The sequence below is a fragment of the Anabrus simplex genome, chromosome 6 (genome assembly GCF_040414725.1).
Source record: "Anabrus simplex isolate iqAnaSimp1 chromosome 6, ASM4041472v1, whole genome shotgun sequence".
Classification (NCBI taxonomy): Eukaryota; Metazoa; Arthropoda; class Insecta; order Orthoptera; family Tettigoniidae; genus Anabrus; species Anabrus simplex.
This window is the reverse complement of record NC_090270.1, coordinates 223,904,030-223,926,357: the sequence shown is the minus strand read 5'-3', so window position 1 is coordinate 223,926,357 and position 22,328 is coordinate 223,904,030. Positions and strand designations below refer to the sequence as shown.

Here is a 22,328-nt window from a genome sequence, read left to right as displayed (position 1 = left end):
TTATTAGATGAAAGTATTCTCATACAATTAAGTCAATTAATTTTTCAATTCTTTCACCTCCCCCCCCCCCCCAACCCACTTCATTGGATTTTCCGAGAATACGTGTTTCTTTACTTTTAAAGCAGATTCCAAATACTAAATTTCACGTCTGTAACATCTTCATTCTTGAGATATCAGTAGCCTAATTCCCCCTCCACCCAAGTGGTATTTCGGAAAACTAAAAATACACGTTTCTTGATTTTTAATAGAGATAAAAAATATCATTTTTCACTTCTGTAACATGTTAAGTTTTTGAGATATACTGTACAAATTCTCATTTTAAAATTTCAGCCCCTTTTTAGTTTCCCTTAAGTGGAGTTTCCAAAAACAAATCACCTATGTTTCTTTACATTTACAGGAGATTCCAAATACCACTTTTTATGTCTGTAACATTTTACGTTTCTCAGGTATTCTGTAGATATAATCTTTCAAAAAATTCACCCCAATTTGTCACTCCTGTTTAACCGCCATTAATTAAATTTTCCAAAAACAAAAAAACACGTGTTTCTTTATTTTTAAAGAATATCCCATATACAAATTTTCAGTTCTGTATTATCTTCAGTTTCTGAGATATATGTATCCTCATTAAAGGCATTCAACCCAATATTCACCCTTTTACACCCCTCCTATTGGGATTTACAGAACGCAAAAAAATACGTGTTCCTTTATTTTTAAAGGAGATTCTAAATATCAATTTTTACATGTGCAGACTTTTAAAGTTTTGAGATATAGATACAGACATTTTAAAAATTCAGCCCCTTTTCACCCCCATTAATTGGATTTTCCAAAAACAAAAAAATACGTATTTCTTTATTTTTAAAGGAGATCCCAAACACCAATTTTCACGTCTGTAATATCTTCAGTTTCTGAGATATATGTATCCTCATTAAAGGCATTCAACCCGTTTTTCACCCCTTTTCATCCCTCCTATTGGGATTTTCCGAAAACAAAAAAATATGTGTTTCTTTATTTTTAATGAAGATACTAAATACCAATTTTTACATCTGTAAACTTTCAAAATTTTGAGATATAGATACACTCATTTTAAAAATTCACCCCCCTTTTCACCCTCCCATTAATTGGATTTTCCGAAAACAAAAAAAATACGTGTTTCTTTATTTTTAAAAGAGATCAAAAATACATATTTTCAGGTCTGTAATATGTTCAGTTTCTGAGATATGAGTACCGGTATCCTGATGAAAGGCATTCAACCCCTTTTTCACCCCTCCTATTGGGATTTTCTGAAAACAAAAAAATACGTATTTCCTTATTTTTAAAGAAGATTCTAAATGCCAATTTTTACATCTGTAAACTTTAAAAGTTTTGAGATATAGATACACTCATTTTAAAATTTCACCCTCCCCCTTTTCACCCCCTTAGCGACGTAATATCCAAAAATCCTCTCTTAGTGAGCACCTACATGTTAATATGAATGTATCCCCAAAATTATATTTCTGTATGTCCAGTAGTTTTGGCTCGGCGATGATGAATCAGTCAGGACAAGTTACTTTATATATATAGATATATACATATATATACGGGGGTCGAGTCATAAGTCATGGCAATTCTTTTTTTCTCGCGAACAGGAGACAACACAGAAAATCCAAGATATGCATTTTGGAAATATAGGGCATGTACTTATGCATAGTGCCTGAAGACAAATTCTGACTTCAAGAGATTCTCGTAGGAAAGTGACAGAATACAGGCCATTGATAAACATTGTTTTAGTATGGTATAGACAGCAAATACACAAGACTACGTACAAAGGACAGCTCTCCACTGCTTACAGACCTTCGAAACAATCACCCAATGTTTCTACTGTGCGTTGTCAGCAGTGGGACAGGCGCTGAATACCATTCGCTGCATGTGTATCGCTAACGTGTGACACTTCTCTCCGAAATGCTGTTACGATGTCCTCTTTGTTAGCAAACCGTTGCTTCTTGACTTTGGGGATTAGATCATAGTCATATACCTAATGCTTCCCGCAGCTCTGCATGGCATTGGTGTGCATTTCTGCCTCAGAGAACTGCTATTTTAATATACGATCGTTGCTCCTGCTTGTTGACTGCCATTTTGTGACGCTCTCACTCACACACTGAACTAAGGGGCATGCTTAGACCCACACTGTTGTTTACATACACCATCTAGTGGCATCATATGCAAGTACATACCGTACATTTCCAAATGCATATCTTAGATTTTCCGTGTTGTCTCCTGTTCGCGAGAAAAAAATAGTTGCCATGACTCATGACTCGACCTCCGTACATACACACACACATTGGACACATATTTATATGACCTTTTGTACTTGTGACACTCTATAATACTGCTTCCCAAAATATTTACAATTCCTCCTGAAACACCCTGCATATTCATCCAATACACATTTTGCATAGTTCTATAGTGTTAGGAAAAAGACAAGCAGTATTTAGGCCAATTAGCAGTGACTGTTATACGGTAATTTAATCTTGTTCTAATAGCAAAGAATTGCACACTTTTATTGGCAAAGTGTAGACAGGCCTTAGGCCTCCATGCATTAACTAGTCAGGAAAGACCTATGATCATTTGTTCCTTCCCTCTGATCATGCTTGTACTTGGCAACTTAATAATTTTCAACTGATCGCTTTTTGTGTCAGGAAGTGTACTTCCATTGAAATCCCAATGGAACTAACCCAGTCTTAGGCCCAAATAATTACACACCCATAAGTACACAATGCTGATAACAAGAAGTCTCATACTCCTCATCATCATCATCCTAAACCATCTCCAATTTCCCGGGTGTGGTATATGAACCTCCTCCATCTCATCCTGTCCTTGTACCATTCTTCCTCCACCAACTTGTCCCAATCATGACCTCTCAGCAGTACATCGCTCTTAACTAAATCTATCCATTTCCTTCGTGGCCTTCCCACGGGTCGTCTTCCTTCTACATTTCTGTCAAATTCCTTCCTTGCAGTTCTGTTTACTGGCATCCTCTTCATGTGACCAAACCACTTCAGTCTTGATATCTGAATCTTATTGAGGAGAGAATCATCTATTCCTATTTCTTCTCTAATTTTTTCATTCCTAATCTTGTCTTTCCTGGTTTTCTGGATCATAGTGCATAGGAATTTCATTTCAGCTGCCTGAAGTTTGGAATTATCTCTATTGGTCAGTGTTGTGGTTTCGAGACTGTATGTAAGAATTGGTGTATAATAGGACTTGTACAATGTCATTTTTGTTTTCATGGATATTTGCTCATCTCACAGGAGGTGTCTTACCTGGTGGTAAAACTCCTGATATGTATATTTAAAAAACACAGAACACAAGAGCTATCCCAGAAGCTTCTCCCTGTGAATTGAGTGAAAATTACGAGTATTTATTAAAACATTTTTATTGCTTTCTCAGGCAGAAGATATTTTACATTATTTCTAACAAGTGATTCATATAAAGGTTAGAAACTCATAATTACATAAGTAAGTAAAGCTCTGATTCAATGGGATCTCCAGTTCCTTGATTATTGTTTCTTAATAAATCTAAATATGTATATACATAAGTAATGAATTAAAAAATGAATAACAGGTAAATAAACTATCAAGACATTTCAAAATGTTACTTAAATACAGGTTTCACAATCTAAAATATCTTGAGAACCTTAAGTAAATTACCAAACAAAGTAAAAATAACATAACATTCTTGAAGACCTTCCTTAATATTCTTGGAGTATAGCCTAATTACATTGATAATGCCCTTGTGACATATGCTCTCGCTATACTTAAGCATCTCAAGATTCTTACACAATATCAGTTTAAAAAAGAAGAAAGCTATTTGTGTATTTTTCTTAATTGTCGGACATGATGCAAGGAATGTTTTCTGTGAGGTACTTAGCTTTCAATGCTTGAGAAATTTGTTCAAACAAGCAGGAAATCACAATTTTAAAAAAAGTGACTCCATATCTGAAATTAAAAGAAATTACATAATATGAGCATCAACAAGTAGAGAGGAGAGAGAGAGAGAGAGAGAGAGAGAGAGAGAGAGAGAGAGAGACACACACACACACACACACACACACGCGCACACGCACACACACACACACACACACACACACACACACACACACACACACAAAAAAAAAAACCATTGCAATATTTGAAAAAAAATAACAGCTTGATGATGTCAAGATCTTAATTTGTTCAAAATGAAATGTAATTGTGAGCTGTCTGTTGGAAATGATACAAGTCAGTCAGATACATTAAATTGTCAGGAAACAAAAGAACAGGAAAACCACAACAAAGCAAACTTTTCCACATTTCAAAAATATGTAAGTACCCTGTAGTTCTTCATCGGGATAGATATATGTACCAGAAACTGCCACTTAATTCAAGAATATCAGGTGCAGTAAATCATTATTTGGAACATAAGTGAATATTACATATAATGAATAATGAAGAAGAGGGCTTTTTTTTCTTTTTACTTTATCCTTATACTTTGCATAGTATTACTTCATGCATGCAAGTAAAATAAAATTTCAATGTGTTGAAAAATATGAGAAAGTCACTTGCAAATTTCTCTATAGAATTTATTATATTTGACATGTCCAAACTCCAACATGAATAGAGGATCCTTATACTTCTCTGCAGTAATTCCTTGGTGAACTTGTCCAAATTTGCAAGGTTCTGGAGTTTTGCTCCTTTTTTGATCATGTGGAAAGTAGTCCACTCCTCAATGTCGCTTAGAGATTTCTATGTTTGTTTTATAGTGACACTGTCAAAAATGATGCTTATACAAGACACTTTGCAGATCTGAAACTTGGTAGTATTGATAAACGTATCAGCTTCAGCAACAATATCAAAGAAGTCTCCACAAACCAAACTTTAATTTTTTTTTTTTCCCTAGCTTTTACTAGGTGGCACAGGCACTTAGAGCAACTTTCCAAGGGAATGATACGACAGATATATCATGTGCCATCTAATGAACACTTTTTGAACCCAGAGGAGGAGTAGGAACATAATATCTTTCACTGGGCTATTGGACATGGTACATATACTGATCTCCAGAAGGAAAAATTAAAAAAAAAAGAAATCTGGCACTTGTATAGTTTCCCATGGACAGTTCATGATTATGAATACCTGTGTGACATAACTGGTTAGTCATATGTTTCTTACGTTCACTGTTGAAGTTTGTTATCCCAGGACAATTAGTCTACATGTGCCTTAATAGAAGACCCTGTAGGTAAAAGCAAAATTCCAAAACTCTGGCATCTCTCAAGATCAATAACAATTAAAGGGACATTAAAAGATTATTAATATTAACTTTATTACATTATAGGGGATAATATAGTTTATTCTTTGAAATACTTTTCCTATAAATGAAAACTAATTGGAGAATTAGCCACTTCCTATATCAAGACTGAAGATCTGTTGAGATTGTTGGGAAATGAGAAAAAATGGATGCAGAAGAATTTGGATTGAATGAGGAGAAAGCCTATCCATCTGAAAATGTGGATATGGTCCTTGTCTTTTTTGAGTTTCCCATGTTTGTCCTTTTCTCCATTTCTATTGCTCCCTCTTCTGATGTTGACCTTCATCTCCCTATTACGTATTCCTGTCTTTCTGTATATTACTTGATTTGACCAAAAATATGCTAACATTATTATTTTAACACTATATTAGCTGGGCTGAGTGGCTCAGACAGATGAGGTGCTGCCCTTCTGACCCCAACTTGGCAGGTTCGATCCTGGTTCAGTCTGATGGCATTTGAAGGTGCTCAAATATGTCAGCCTCGTGTCGCTAGACTTACTGACACGTAAAAGAACTCCTGTAGGACAAAATTCCGGTAGTTTGGTGTCTAAAAAAAAACAACGTAAAAGTACAGTAGTTAGTAGGACATAAAGCAAATAACATTATTAATAACACTGTATTAGCAAAGATTTTGTCTGACTCCTTGGCTGAATAGCCAACGTAGTGGCCTTCAGTTTAGAGGGTCCCAGGTTTGATTCCTGGCTGGGATGCGGATTTTGAACATATCTGGGTAATTCCTCCAGTCAGTTATTATATAACAATCTTCGTAGTTGCAGCGGAATGCTGGGGGCTGGGTGTTTGTGTTTCTTTTAATACAGCAGAGTTCCACTATTCTGAAAACTCAATCCAAACTAAATGGGGCAAACTTCCCTCCCCAGAATATAGCTGCGGTGCCCCTAAGCAAACAGTTCGTCATATAGTGGAACAGTGCCCCCTGAGTGCTTATCAGGGAAGCACAAAAGACTTTCTTGACCCAAATCCTTCTTGTACAGACTATTTGCAGAGCTTGATGGTGAAATTGTAACCTACATAGTGTAATGTATATTTAATTTGTGATTGTGTGTTTTTTATTTTTAATGTCATGTGCTAAATAATAATAATAATAATAATAATAATAATAATAATAATAATAATAATAATAATAATAATAATAATAATAATAATAATAATAATAATAATAATAATTTTTGAAGTAGCAAAGTTGTAATGAAATTAAGAAATGTGTGGCATTATAATTTAAGGGACATTATTATACAGTAATTATTACCAACTATGACATTTTAGTATGTGAGGAATTATTCTCACAACTTAAAATGTATCATTTAACAATCCGGCATGAACTGCAAAGACAGCTATTGGCTGTAATTGGTTAATTGATGTACATCTAAAATCTTGATTGGACGATGAGGTGTAATTTCTACTGCTTATTATTCGTTGACTCCGCCTTGTGATCGTCAACTGTCTAAGTGTGTTTGCTGATGCACTACTCTGTGAACTGGCAGTTGAGATTTGGTCACCATCTAGTATGGCTATGTTTGGAGCAACGCTCTGTCTAGCCATTTTGGCTAGACGAAATGGCTACTTACCGCCCTAGTTATAGGACTGAAGCAGCTTTGGAGCCTCTTATGTAAAAATGCGGGTTATTGGTGTTAAGTTATTTTGTTTTTTATTTATTCTTCAATTAGGTGATTATCACCATGTCATTTAAATTCTGTTGTTTTAAAACCTACTGTGAGTTGTGCTACTATTTAAAAAGGGTTCCTATAAGGATTGTTTATAGACCCCTTCGTCGGTAAGTTTTGAAAAACTTATTTTATAAGAGAATATCTCGTTTACTATAACAGTTTTCACAAATACGTATTTTTTATTTTCCACCTTGCCGATACATTAATTGCTTAAGGCAACTTAATGGTTAAAAGTGGTTCATGTTTTGTATATTATTAACATCTTCAGCCACATAACACTGTTTAGAAGAAAAATTCATATATTGACAAAGTATCAATGCTTGAGAGGAAGTGTTCTTGAAAGTAACATAAGATTAAATGACAACATTAAAAACAAAATACTCATGAGAAAATATATAAATTCTTTCTACAATTGAAAGCAGTTGTCAAGGAAACACTTGTACAATAGTCCATAGAGAATATGTCCTAATAAATATTCTTTTCTTAAAAAGCTCATGAAGAAAAAGGCCAATTTATAAATTAAAAATTATACATTTATAAGTAATTGTCGAAATGAAGAAATCTAGATGCGTTCTTTTTTTGTTCATGTACTTGAGGAGATGGAGGAGCGGGGGATATTGTTGTTACTTTCAGCTTCAAAGGAGGAGGAATATGTTGTAGGGCTATCTGGAGGTGGAGAGATTCCAATTCTTTTCTCGTGATCTTTTTGAAGCATTTTAAAATACACCAGAATTTTATCATATAACAGGTTCTTATATTCTATAGCCCCATTAAGGTTACCACTACAGTGGTCAAGATGAATGTATAGATCTTCATGTGTGTTCATTAAGCTGCCCTTTTATAATATTTTTATGATGGTCAGGTCTAATCATAAAAAATTAAGGTTAGCTTAATGAACACAGCTGCAGTACAATGCTGGATTTCAGAACAAAATTATGATAATCTGAACAGTCCTTAGTCCCAATTAATTTGGATTAGTGGGACACTACTGTAAACATTTACATAGCCTACAACACATAATTCTATAAACCACCCTAGAAACATGCAATAGTGAATACATCCATCCACATACAGTTGATGTCAAGAAAAGCATCTGGCTGTACAACTGGGCTAAATCCATGTGAAGTGCTGACCTAAGGTAATTGGAAAAAGGCCAGGAAGAAGAATAGCAAATTCTTTTTAAACATTAAGATACAGCAGGAAAATTATTATTGTTGCTTATCAATAATGTCAGAATGTTAGCACAACTCCTCCATGGATTATCATTGTTCTTTTAAATCTCCCCAAGCATACGAGAAATTTGGACTGAATCCCAGGATCCTGTTTGCCCATGCTATTATTCTAAAACAGTTTCAAACATTTTTTCTCTTCAGAAATGTATGACACACCTTATCTGATAAGTATTTTATACTTATATACTGAGTGCTTCAAAGCCAGACTGGAACCTTGGTAAGTTGTTACTGTTATCATGCAAACAAGACTACAGTGTATATGTAGTCCATGACTAGGAAGAAAACAAGATCATGAGAAACAAGAAAAAGAATATTTCAGTAGTAGGTTGAAACTATTCCAATGAGTGGTACTAGTCTTTTTAGGAAGTGTACAAGATGCTTTTAATACAATCTACAATACCTAACTAAACTAGTTCTTATGAATGTTTGTGAAGAACTCATCACAATAACAAATTAAATCTTGAGCTACTGGAAAGATACTAAAAGAGTAACTGAATGGGTTGCTATATTTCTAGAAAATAGAGAGGAATTCCTCAAAGTATTATTGGACCTTTATGTTTTCTTATATATATATAAATGATACAAGTAAAGAAGTGAAATCAGAGATAAGGTTTTTTTGCAGATGATGTTATTCTGTATAGAGTAATAAATAAGTTACAAGATTGTGAGCAACTGCAAAATGACCTCCATAATGTTGTGAGATGGACAGCAGGCAATGGTATGGTGATAAACAGGGTTAAAAGTCAGGTTGAGAGTTTCACAAATAAGAAAAGTCCTCTCAGTTTTAATTACTGTGTTGATGGGGTGAAAGTTCCTCATTGGGATAATCACATAAATGGGATTGTAAATAAAGGGTACAAATCTCTGCACATGATTATGAGGGTGTTTAGGGGTTGTAGTAAGGATGTAAAGGAGAGGGCATATAAGTCTCTGGCAAGACCCCAACTAGAGTATGGTTTCAGTGTATGGGACTCTCATTAGGATTACTTGATTCAAGAACTGGAAAGAATCCAAAGAAAAGCAGCTCGATTTGTTCTGGGTGATTTCCAACAGAAGGGTAGTGTTCCAAAAATTTTGCAAGGTTTGGGCTGGAAAGACTTGGGAGAAAGAAGACGAGCTTCTTGACTAAGTGGTATGTTCCAAGCTGTCAGCGGAGAGATGACGTGGAATGACATTAGTAGACAAATAAGTTTGAGTAGTGTCTTTAAATGTAGGAAAGATCACAATATGAAGATAAAGTTGGAATTCACAAGGACAAATTGGGGCAAATATTCATTTATAGGAAGGGGAGTTAGAGATTGGAATAACTTACCAAGGGAGATGTTTAATAAATTTCCAATTTCTTTGAAATAATTTAAGAAAAGGCTAGGAAAACAACAGATAGTGAATCTGCCACCTTAAATGCAGATCAGTATTGATTGATTGAAAATAATGATTTAATGATTCATAACTGAATCATTTATACCAGCTACCCAACTATGAGTTAGGATCAAATGGAAAAGATTAAAGATTTCATTTGATACTGCAATCCACACTGTAGGGTAAACATCTTGGGAAGGGCTGATGACCTTAGATGTTAGGCCTCTTTAAAAGACAAACAACATCATCATCATCATTAAACATCTTGGTAGAGCAAAACAATCCAAATAGTAATAAAGGAGAGGAGGAAATGGGAAGAAATGAAGATTTAACCGCTCAAGTCAGTTTGGCGTGTATGTGTACGGATCTACAAAACAGAAGCCAGGAGCGGTTTGATGTTTACCTGTACGAACTAGGCTAGCGATGATTTAGATGTACATCTGCGTGCCATCTGTTGGTTGTCAACGTGAACTTTTAGCACGGCTCGCAGCACAAGGTATAATTCTATGCAGGGAGTATCTTCTACCGTTATGTGGCATTGTGTTGGCATAAAAAGAATTTGTTCCATCAACGTCAATCATTGTAAACAACTTGGCGGCGTCCTCGCATTGTCTGTATTTATCTAACACAGCTCTCGATCGCATATTAGGTGAAAGTAGTGATGAAAATAATCCGAGTGATAATGAAAGTGTTAGTGATGATGCCCCCTGTGGGTGGGGGCGGTAGAATAACACCCACGGTATCCCCTGCCTGTCGTAAGAGGCGACTAAAAGAGGCCCCAGGGGCTCTAAATTTTGGAGCGTGGGTTGGCGACCACGGGGCCCTCAGCTGAGTCCTGGCATTGCTTCCACTTACTCGTGCCTGGCTCCTCACTTTCATCTATCCTATCCGACCTCTCTTGGTCAACTCTTGTTTTTTTCCGACCCCGACGCTATTAGGTTTGCGAGGGCTAGGGAGTCTTTCATTTTCACGCCCTTCGTGGCCCTTGTCTCTCTTTGGCCGATATCTTCATTTTTCGAAGTGTCGGATCCCTTCCATTTTTTCATCCTGATTAGTGTTATATAGAGGATGGTTGCCCAGTTGTACTTCCTCTTAAAACAATAATCACCACCACCACCACCACCTTAGTGATGATGATTATTCACAGCAGGAAATGATGTGTGATGTACATAATGATAGTAATATAAATGAATGCTCACCCAAGTGCTCATGGACACCTGTTGATTCAAATTTTCTTCCAACAAGAAGGTAATTAGGCATTTTATCACTTTGCATGCCACCTTTTTGTATGTAGATACAACATCTGCACGATATGAACGGCATATCAACTTATTTTGAACAAAATCAGACAAGTCGTTTAGGTAATGTTTGTGACAGCATGTAAAATTATGATATTTTTCTAAAATTTATTACTGCTGTAGGGTAAAACTTGGCCAACTTTTAACACCGACTTGAAGGGTTAAAAAAATTAGTCTGCTTTATAGACTACTACTTCTTTATTTGCCTTATCCATTCTGGTAGTCACTTTGGCTATCTCTAGTTTGTTAAGTGCAATTTTGAAGAGTTGAGCTGAATTCAAATTATACCATTCTCTGAAGTTTGCCTATCAGGAAATTATTTAGCGAATCTGCTGTGTGGTTAGGGTCGTGCAGCTGTGTGCTTGTATTTGGGAGATAGTGTGTTCGAACCCCACCGTCGGCAGTGATGAATATGGTTTTCCGTGGTTTCCCACCAGAGAAATGCAAGGGCTGTACTTTAATTAAGACCACGGCTGCTTCCTTCGCACTCCTATCCCATTGTCACCATAAAGACTTATGTGTGTTGGTACGACATATTCCTTGTATTACGACTTGTAGAAGGTGATAATATTTTTGCTTGTATCTCAGTGTGCCCAAGATATTCAAGCTGTTCCTTTTTAACAAGTATCATCAATATTGAGGTTGACAGTTCATTCTATGAAGCAATTACTTATTTGTATGTGGTCAGTCCATGAGACCCATTTCACACCCACATTTTGAAAGCTTGGATCATCTTGTCTGTAGCTGCAGAAAGGGTCCACACATTTCAATGCCATATACAAGATTTGAGAAGACATAGCATCTTACTATCCTCTTCTTCAGGTCTACACTCAGGTCATAGCAGTGCAGCAGCTATTTTGTCATCATGAAAGCAGTTTTTGCCCTCTCAATACTATGTCTAACTTCAAGTGCTTGTTTCCAACGTTAGCTTGTGGTGGAACGTAGATAGGTATACGTAGTGACTCTGTTGGTTGGTTGTTAGCTTAAGAATACCGGGAGGCCTGAGATCAAGCTTATTTTTATGACTTATGTAGTATATTCAACGAGACACTGTAGTTCTTCCAAGCTAAGAAATAGCTGCAAATAAATAAAAGCTAAGAGAGGGGAGGTGAAAACATCACATGGAAAAACAGAGATCAGAAATGAGTTAGAGTACCACTTGGAAAAGCTCTGACATGGACAGAAGCGGAAAATGCCTGCAGAACATGAGTAACGCCAAGGCAGCAGTATAGAATTAAGTGCTGGCATGATCAAGGTTCCAGAAGAAAAGGGATGGCTATGGGAGCTCAGACTAATGAATACCATATGGAGGGAGGAGAAAATCCTGGAAGATAGAGCAAAGGGTACTGTAATCCATTTTTTAAGAACAGGAACTAGAGGAAATGCAGCAAGTACAATTAATACAAAGAATAACAGAAGAGAGATTAAAACTATGAGAAACACTATACAAATTAATTATGCGAATGCATTTTAAACATAAATGTACCATCGTGTTAATAAAGTCAAAATGTCTTATGAACAATGATATACTTGAATCCATGTAAGTGATGGATACTACCCAAAATTGTTCAAGATAGGGCAAGGCATACTTCAAGAAGTCAAGCGCCTAACCCACTGTGCTACACAGCAGACCAATTTTGAGAAAACAACATTGTAAGAAGCAGAGGTCTACTTGAGAAACAATTTACATCTATATATAAAATAAGAGTTTTGTCTGTACATTGCCTAAAATTTAAAAAGGATGGTATTTCTGGATCAGTCGTGTCCACAGTAACAAGGAAATGCACTTTTTACTTTTCCGTAATTTCTGTCTGTCTGTCTTGTCTGTCTGTTTGTATGTATGTACGTATGTACACGCATCACGAGAAAACAGCTGAAGAGAATTTAATAAAAATCTATATGCAAAGTCGGGTAATAAGTTGCTACAATCTAGGCCATAAATAATTTTTTCACGCTGACTGAAATGGTAGTTTAGGGGAAGGCCTAAAATTTAATTCTCAAATATGTATGTTATTAGTGGTCATATCTTAATGAAAATTGGTATACAAAGTCGGGGAATAAGTCGCTATAACCTAGGTCATAAATAAATTTACTCACGCTGAGTGAAATGGTAGTTTAGGGGAAGGCCTAAAATTTAATTCTCAAATATTTGTTATTAATTGTCGTATCTTAACGAAAATCGATAGAGGAAGTCGAGGAATAAGTCGCTACAATCCAGACCATAAATAATTGTATTCACGCTGAAAAAATGGTAGTTTAAGGGAAGGCCTACAATGGAATTCTCAAATATTTATGTTATGAGTGGTCCTATGGAAAGTCGGAGAATAAGTTGCTACAATCTAGGCCATAAATAGTTTTATTCACCCTGAATGAAATGGTAGTTTAGGGGTAGGCCTAACATTTAATTCCCAAATAATTACGTTATTAGGGGTCGTATCGATAAATACTACCTAAGTTATGTAGTTATAATTCCGATTATTTATGTCTTATACATTGTTACCATACCGGCTATGATCAGAGATATTCATGAATTTGGATTTTTGTTATCAAGTCCTTATCAGCGCCGAGTCACGAGAAAATTGGTAAACAGGATTTAATAAAAATTGGTGTGTAAAGTCGGAGAATAAGGAACTACAGTCTATGCTATAAATACTGTTATAAGATGCTCTAATATCACGGAGTCTAAAGAAAACTAAATGCGAAGAACTACAATATAGAAAGCTCATAAAATTGATCAACAATAACATTACATTGACCATTGTTCATTGTGATGTGCTTTGTCTTCTGTTGCCATTCATCTACGATAGATAGGATTACTGCTGCGTACCGAGTTTTTTTAAACATTTGCCTTACGTCGCACCAATACAGTTAGGTCTTATGGCGACGATGGGATAGGAAAGGGCAATGAGTGTGAAGGAAGCGGCCTTGGCCTTAATTAAGGTCCAGCCCTAACATTTGCCTGGTGTGAAAATGGGAATCCACGGAATAATATCTTCAGTGCTGCCGATAGTGGGGTTGCATCTCCCGGATGTAAGCTGTGCGCCCCTAATCACAAGGCCAACTTGCCCAGTCGTACAAGTGCAACAGTCTGCCTAAATATTGACGGGAAGTAGCTGGGGAGTTAGGTAACTTTCTTCTTTAGCATGCCATTCCTCTGTTTTATAAATTTTCCGATAAAATCACACAATTTTGTTCCACTATAGCAGCGGAAACATTTCCATAATTATTTTCTTTCTGACAATCAAGATTCTCTAATAAAGCAAGGCTCAGAACCTTGATTGTATCTTGTTAGTCCAATTATTGGGCTAGCCACCAAACCAATTTATTTTGGTTCCTAAGGATGGCAGCAAAATCAAAACAGAAATGTACCCCAGGTGGTAACCAATCCACCCTTGGAAATGAGATCAATAGGCCATTGGATTCTGGGGAGCCTACACAACCATGTTCAGGGGTATCGAAGACTGTGGTTATACCTTTCAATCGTGAAATACAACACCGAGCGATCAGCTATTTTGGGACCATTAACATCAACTCCATGTTAAAACTTGGAAATCTTACACACCTCACAGACACTCTTGACAAGCAGAATATAATTATCACAGCCCTCCAAGAGACTAGATATGTAGACGAAGATGGTGCCTAATCTGGGAACAGGCTTCATCATCAACAAGAAAGTACTTGATTCTATTGTGAACTTTACATCCCACAATGGGCGAACGTCAACCCTAACATTTCGAGCCTCCAACAAGAAATACACTATAGTTAATGTACATGCACCAACTAACTATACCAAAAAGACTGACCAAAAAGCTGTGGATGAATTTTAGGATGATCTGTACAGTCAACGATGGCCTTCGAAAGAGCTCAAACTATAAGTCAACCCAGACTCTCAACCACCATGCAAAGATGAAGTGCACCAGATCACTGCACACTTAAAGAATAATAAAGCCCCTGGTGAAGACTCAATTGTGTCAGAGATGTGCAAGAAGGCTGATAAGGCTTCGATTGGAGACATTAACGAAGGTCTTTGAAGAGATCTGGCAAACCACTAAGGTGCCTGATGACTGGAAATCAGCCCTCATTTAAAAAAAAAAAAAAAATCTTAAACAAATATTAACAACTACAGAGGGATCTTGCTTTTATCTATAACCTAGAAGATTCTTTCTAAAGCCCTCCTTTTATGAGCTGAAAAACAACCTGACCCACAGCTTGGGGAATATTAGGGAGGATTCAGGAAGGAGCGTACATGAACCGAACAGATCCTTAACCTAAAAATTATAACTGCACTTGCCAACCTAAGGAAAAAGAGATTTGGTGATAATTTTCATAGACTTCCAGAAGGCCTATGATTCGACTGACAGGAAGGCAAACATCTTGGAGAGTTGGGTTAGACAATAAGACTAGAAACCATCCTACCTGACATGCTGGAAGAGCTCAATGATGATGAATAAGACTAGAAACATCACTAACACCAAATCCAAAGTTAAGTTTTTAGGTGAAATTTCAGAACCCTTGGACATCAAAACTGGAGTCTGACAAAGGGATGGCTTATCACCTATGCTTTTTAATTATGCCATAGAAAAGGTCTTCAGAGATTGGAGAAAAGCCCTCGAAGGAAAGGAAGTCCAATGTGGACTCTATTTCAGGGGATCTAAAATCAGACTTCGTACAGATTGCCTGGCTTTTGCAGACGAACACACAATCCTAGCACCAACCACTGAAGCAGCTGAGAAACAGATTGAGGAACTTGATCATCAGGCAGGCAAATTAGGACTCAAAGTCTCAACTGAAAAACAAAATACAACCTATGTCAGAAAAGTTCCAGGACTGAGGTCATAAAAATTATAAAAGCTGCTCTTACCAAGTAATGGTCCATTGAAGTAGTTCCCTCAGGTATCTATACACAGTTGCCAGTATTTCTGGAGGTCTTGGAAGCAAGCCAACTGCGATGCTTGTAAGCTGATGTGTCACAGCCCAGTAGATCTCTGCGATATCTTGATGAAGCTTTCCTTTCAGTCGCAATTTCACTCGTGGGGAACAAGAAAACATTGCAAGGCAAGAGGTCAGGCAAATATGGTGGATGTGGGATGACAGTGACAGAATGTCTGGCCAGATACTCGGTAACAGATAAAGTAGTGTGAGATCTTACATTGTAGTGCAGTAAGAACCATTCCTGCAACTGCCACAAACCAGGGCGGTGACGTTGAATTGCTTGTCACAAACGTTTCAAGACTTCGATGTAAAGAGTTTGGTTCACTGTTTCACACCGAGTGGAATGTACTCATGGTAAACTAATCCTTTACTGTCAAAGAATGCGATCAACATTGTCTTTGTTCTCAAAGGTTGACGTTTGGCTTTTTCTGAGGCTGGTGATCCAGGACTCTGCAATTCTGCACTTTGATGCTTCGTGTGGGGGTCATACTGGTACAACTTGCATCCCCAGCAATAATCTTTGTTGGAAATGTGGGATCACGTCTGACTCTATCCAGTAGTTCCGCAGAAATTCTTCGTGTTTCCTATTTTTGGTCATCTGTTAGGGTGTGCGGAACGAGTTTTGCATTCTGTTTCCGTTTCCTTAAATCATCGCGTAAAATTTTATGACACCCGTCACGATTCAAATTAAGCTCTTCTGATATCGTAAGTGCAGTTACATGCAATAACTGCCTTACGCTCCACATCTGCATCGGAATGTGCTGTAGATGGGCGGCCAGTTCTGAGATCATCTTGCACCGAATCTCTGCCTTCCCGAAACCTTCTGTGCCACTCGAACACACGACTTCTTGACAGTGCATCGCCTCCATATGCTTGTGTAATAATTGTCCACGTTTCACTAGGGGTTTACGCGAGCTTAACACAACACTTATTCACTCTTTGTTCACAATCAGCATCCATTGTGTCACCGTCAATAAACCAAACAGAGTGTTGCTCAGTACAGCCCTGCCACCTAGTGCGTGTGCGTGGAAACACGGCCAAGGCCATCTCAGAACGTGCACATACCAGGTAACATAAAACCAACATTTGTTCCTTGTTCACACTGCAACCTCAGAAACACAACACTTGTTCCGGAACTTTTCTGACAAAGGGTGTATATGGCCAAAATTAAGGATAGTCCATCTAAGATAAAAACAACAGAGGGCAATGTTCAAAAGGTCAAAACTTTCAAATATTTAGGAGAGTGGCTAGATATGAGGAAAAATGAGAAACAAGGTGTGGAGGCGAGATTAATTAAAATTAAGTCAAATTACATGAAGACTTTTGAGACATACAGTAACTAATAAAATAGCGCTATCAGGCAATTGTAAGACCAGAAGTTTTCCATGTATTGGAAACACTGAGCCTGGGAAATAAAACCTCAAAACAAGAGCTGGGGAAACTAGAATGAAGGATACGGAGTAAGATCTCAGGACCCATTAAAAGAGAAAGGAACATGGAAGCTCAGAAAAAATTAAGATATGAATAACAAGGTGGGCACAGAAACAAATGTCATCAGGACAAGAAGGCTGATTTTCTTTCGTTCATGTTAAGTATGTCTGATAGCAGGCTGACGAAACAGATTCTAACACAGGTTTGAAATCTCAAAGGCAAACCTAGACGGCACCCAGCAGTGGCCGATTATTTGAGGCTGAACAGGATAAGTGATCAAGATATCCTAGATACACACATCTTTAAACAAAAAGTCCAGGATTGAGGATACCTGAAGATGAGGACAAACCCGTGAAATGACTTCCCTAACAGAGCACAGAAGAAATGCTCACCTTAAGAGAATGAAGAACAGTGTGTGCAAGGATATGTAAACATGCTTGGAAACCTAAATAAACATGGTCCAACAAGGCTGTAATGATGTTAAAAAAGTAGTTTTAAAATTTTAAGGTTAATCTTATTTGTAATCACTTTTTGTTTGTAAATTACTAAACCAAAGAATTTCAGGTAGAGAAAATTTGATACAATGAGAATTAGAGGATCGTTATTTTTTCTAGCAGATAACACCTCATTTCAGTCAACTGAGGATATATGCATTATGTTATTCAACTTACAATCTACGGCTGATTATTGCTATGTGAAGGATAAACATGTAGACTTGCAAAGAAAAATCAGTACATCATTCCCAGCAAAAGTAAACCAATATGGCTAAAAAAAATTCAGCATAGAGAGTTTACTGCTACCAGCTTAGACCTCAGGCTCTCATAATGAGGCAGGGAGTAAGGTGTCTACATGTTTCTTCCAGGTATATTGCTCAATTTAGCTCACAAAGAATTAATGACTGGGTTTAATATGAAAAGGCATTTGATTATGAAATACGGTATTAATAAACAGAATTTTAAAACATAGCCTATCCTGAGTTTGAAGAGTAGGAACAACCAAATTTTCCGAATGATGTATTTACACAATTCAAAACTGTTTATTTTCTTCAGTTACCTTTTGAAGGTAGGGTTGAGGACATCACATGAATGAACAAATTTAGTTGTATATTATAATGCCCCAAATTATTTTAGAACTGGTGATTTAAGTATAGGAATATAAATTCAAGGGATCAGCTTTGTGGAAAGCACCATTTCTTCTTTTAGAAAGTACGACACATTCACTAAATACGTCTGAAGAAATAAGCAAAGCAATTATTTTACAAATAGCAAATGTATAAGATAATTTGAACATCAGTAAGGAAAAATACTTATCACTCAAAATTTTGGTAACTTGTTTTAATTTACACTTCCTGAATAAACTATGTAGATTTTTTTCTCGGAACATAATTTACAATAAGACTTGAATGTTTATTTACATAATGCAACCGAGTAGGCTGGCTATCCGGTTTGGGTCATTTAACTAAGAGTTATGAGCTTGCATTAAGGAGATGGTAGGTTCATATCCCACCGTCGGCAGCCCTGAAAATGGTTTTCTATGGTATCCCATTTTCAGACCAGGCAAATGCTGGGGCTATACCTTAATTAAGGCTATACACAGCTGTTACCTTCCTAATCCTAGCTCTCCCCATCCTTGCATCAGTTACAACCTTTGATGTATTAGTGAGCGTTAAACTACTAAAAAAACATATATTTAAAAAAATAAAATACAGTATTCAGAAATGAATTATAGTCGAGCTGTGTTGCAATGTATCTTAGTTCCCTTACACCACTACCACTGAACTTAATTTGTTGTTGTCGTACAAACGTATGGCAGCAACATCTTATTGGACAAAGCTGCAGTTTTCTCATAAGTGTCTTTCAGATTACCGGGCAGAGAGAGGGTGTGTGTGTGTGTGTGTGTGCATGCGTAAAAAAAATCTAAATAGTCCTGTTCAGAGTAAGGTGAAACAGAAGTGTGAAACCCTGACAAGGTAAATTAAAATATTACAATACAGTATTTTAATATCCAGAACCCAAATGCAATATAATATTGTTATACAATATTAAAGTACCTTCTGTCACAAAAATAAATATACTGTACACACTTCACATCCAACCAAGGGCCTTGGAATTAAGCGAGCGGAAAGGGACTCTCGCTTCCAGCATCACATCTGCAGATGTCTGACTCAACTGAATGATGAGAATTTACACCAAATACAGCTTTTAAGAAACCTGGAAGAGGAAAAGGAGACAGTTCTAGTGTCATACCTTAGACCAACACAATACATTTTGGAGAAGAATTATGCACAAGACCTGGTTTATGGTGCTAGTTCCCACATAAAGATGTAGGAATCTGCTTGTATGAGGAATACCATAAGGTAAACTTACGAGTGAACACTACAAGAAATATGTCTTCCTCAGGGTATGTCAACGCCATAAAGATCTCTTGTACCTCTGTGCAGCGTGATCTATTCCAACTTAAATAAAACTTATTGCTGCTATCTTGGTTGCAACAAGACATGATGATGATGATGATGCTTGTTGTTTAAAGGGGCCTAACACCGAGGTCATCGGCTCCTAATGGTACGAAATGGGACAACATGTTATGACAAATTAAAAAAGTCCAAAATCCTCCACTGACCAGAATTCAAAGCGTGAGGATGAAGAATGAAAGGATGGATGGATATGAATTTAAAACGATCAGTGGAACCGGTTCACAGTGCCTCACATGCACAGAAGCTGGCACAAAACAATAGTATTACTGACCAAGGGACTGCTTCTATAGCACGATGCTGAATCGATTATCTTTGTAGTCGAAACGGGTCCAAAATCCAGATAAATGGCCCCTCATAATGGTACTTATCGCTAAGAAAGTAGAACCTTGCTATTTGTCATTTGGCAGTACTAATCAAAAGTAGCATAGACTCGTGGTATTCCACTCATTATGGTACTATTTACAGGTAGTGTAATGCACACATGTAACACAGACCTATGGTGTTTCGCACATTGCGGCACTATTTACAGGCAATGCAAACCTATGGCGTTCCTCACATAAGTGGACTAACCACAGGGATCCGAACTATCCCGTGGTATTCCTCACATAGTGGGAACTAAGCATAGGCAAGGCAGAACCATGGTGTCGCACATCCCGTGGTGTTGCTCATATAGGCGTACGAATCACAGGTACTGTAAGACCCTCATCCTGATTCACACACTTATTTAAAGATATGAACTTCATTAATGTTTCCGTATTGAACTGAGATCAACGATAAGACATCTATTAGGTTCAACCTTTTCAATACTAATTAGGTATGTGTTTATGTTACAAATACCTTTTTTTCAACTTGGGGACCAGTTTTGACGTATATAATGTCATCATCAGCCATAAAATGAATCACAAATATATAAGCAAAGAGATAATAATCAAAACTATTGTGGATACATATTGAAATATGTTCATTAAAAATCTGTAACTGACCATTCACACCATGTGTTAAGATAAATCACCATAACAGAAGAGTAACGGCTTAATAATTAAATCACCGGGCGAGTTGGCCGTGCGCGTAGAGGCGCGCGGCTGTGAGCTTGCATCCGGGAGATAGCAGGTTCGAATCCCACTATCGGCAGCCCTGAAAATGTTTTTCCGTGGTTTCCCATTTTCACACCAGGGAAATGCTGGGGCTGTACCATAATTAAGGCCACGGCCGCTTCCAACTCCTAGGCCTTTCCTATCCCATCATCGCCATAAGACCTATCTGTGTCGGTGCAACGTAAAGCCCCTAGCAAAAAAAAAAAAAAATTAAATCTGGCTCAGTGACACATTGAACTAAGCATAAAGTCTCTCACTATTCAAAGAATAAGCTTCTTCAATATGTAGTCTTTGTGCATCCATCTTTTACCACTGACTGATTTCATATTCATCAGTATTAAAAATTTTATCAGGTATAAATTACAAGTGACTCAAATAAGTTCTCGACGCTCTGGTTCACGCATAGCACGTGTGAGTGTTTTAAACGACTCTTTACTTTGGAAGCCTATCGAGCCTTCTATTGAATGGATGCACAAAGACTGCACATTGAAGAACCTTATTTTATTCTTTGAATAGTGAGAGACTTTAGCCTTACTTCAATGTGTCACTGAGCCAGATTTAATTATTAAGCTATTACTCTTCTGTTATGGCGTTTTATCTTAACACATGGTGTGAATGGTCAGTTACAGATTTTTAATGAACATATTTCAATATGTATCCACAATAGTTTTGATTTTTATGTCTTTGCTTATATATTTGTGATTCATTTTATGGCTGATGATGACATTATATATGTCGAAACCGGTCCCCAAGTTGAATAAAAGGTATTTGTAACAAACACGTACCTAATTAGTATTGAAAATGTTGAACCTAATAGATATCTTATCGTTGATCCACACACTGTCGCTACTAATCACAAACCTAGTGCGTACCTAACATAGTGGTACTATGCAAAAGTAAATGCGACCCATGGTGTTCCCTGTGTGGTGGTACTAATTGCAAGTAGTCTCATGGTTCTAATTTGATCATCCCTTGGTCGCCTCTTATGACAGGCAGGGGATACTGCGGGTGTATTCTACATGTGTGTCCCCTACTCGCAGCGGGTTGCAACAAGACAGAAAGTCTTGGACATGTGACGGGGTTCTGTCAGAAGGAGGGTTACTGGGCAATATTAGGCATCACTGGGCTTCAGCTGAAACTGCTTTACTTCTTCAGCAACAACAAAGGGATATGAAGGAAGATCAACTGCATCTCTGAGAATGACTCCAACATCCACAAGAAGAGCTGATACAATTGCCTCCATCCAACGAAGAAACATGATGGTCCTTGACACTACAATATGCCAAGCTCTTCAGGTTGATAAAGAAAAGGTGACGATTATATACCAAAATTCCCCTCAGTTAAGTTCCCTCTATGGCATTCCATTTCACAGCTGACTGGTCATATGCTTGTTCTTTGGTGCAAGAGGATTTCTACCTAAATTTACTCTCAATATACTCAATTTTTTGTTGCTATCCTTTTTTGAAGTAGAGAATATTTTTATCCGTGTTTTACATTTAAAGAAAA

General features: G+C 37.1%; 1 protein-coding gene across 1 annotated transcript in view; it reads right to left on the bottom strand.

Annotated features, from left to right (window-relative positions):
- Nucleotides 1-3,418: 3,418 nt before the first annotated feature.
- The window catches only part of Sac1 (Sac1 phosphatase), a 273,269-nt gene continuing 254,359 nt past the window's right edge, over nucleotides 3,419-22,328 (bottom strand). The window contains exons 14-15 of the mRNA XM_067150216.2: nucleotides 19,306-19,465; nucleotides 3,419-3,974 (exon numbers count right to left, since the gene is read on the bottom strand). Coding sequence (XP_067006317.1) covers nucleotides 19,365-19,465 — 101 coding nt within the window. The 3' untranslated portion in view covers nucleotides 3,419-3,974; nucleotides 19,306-19,364. The remainder of the gene's footprint in view (nucleotides 3,975-19,305; nucleotides 19,466-22,328) is intronic.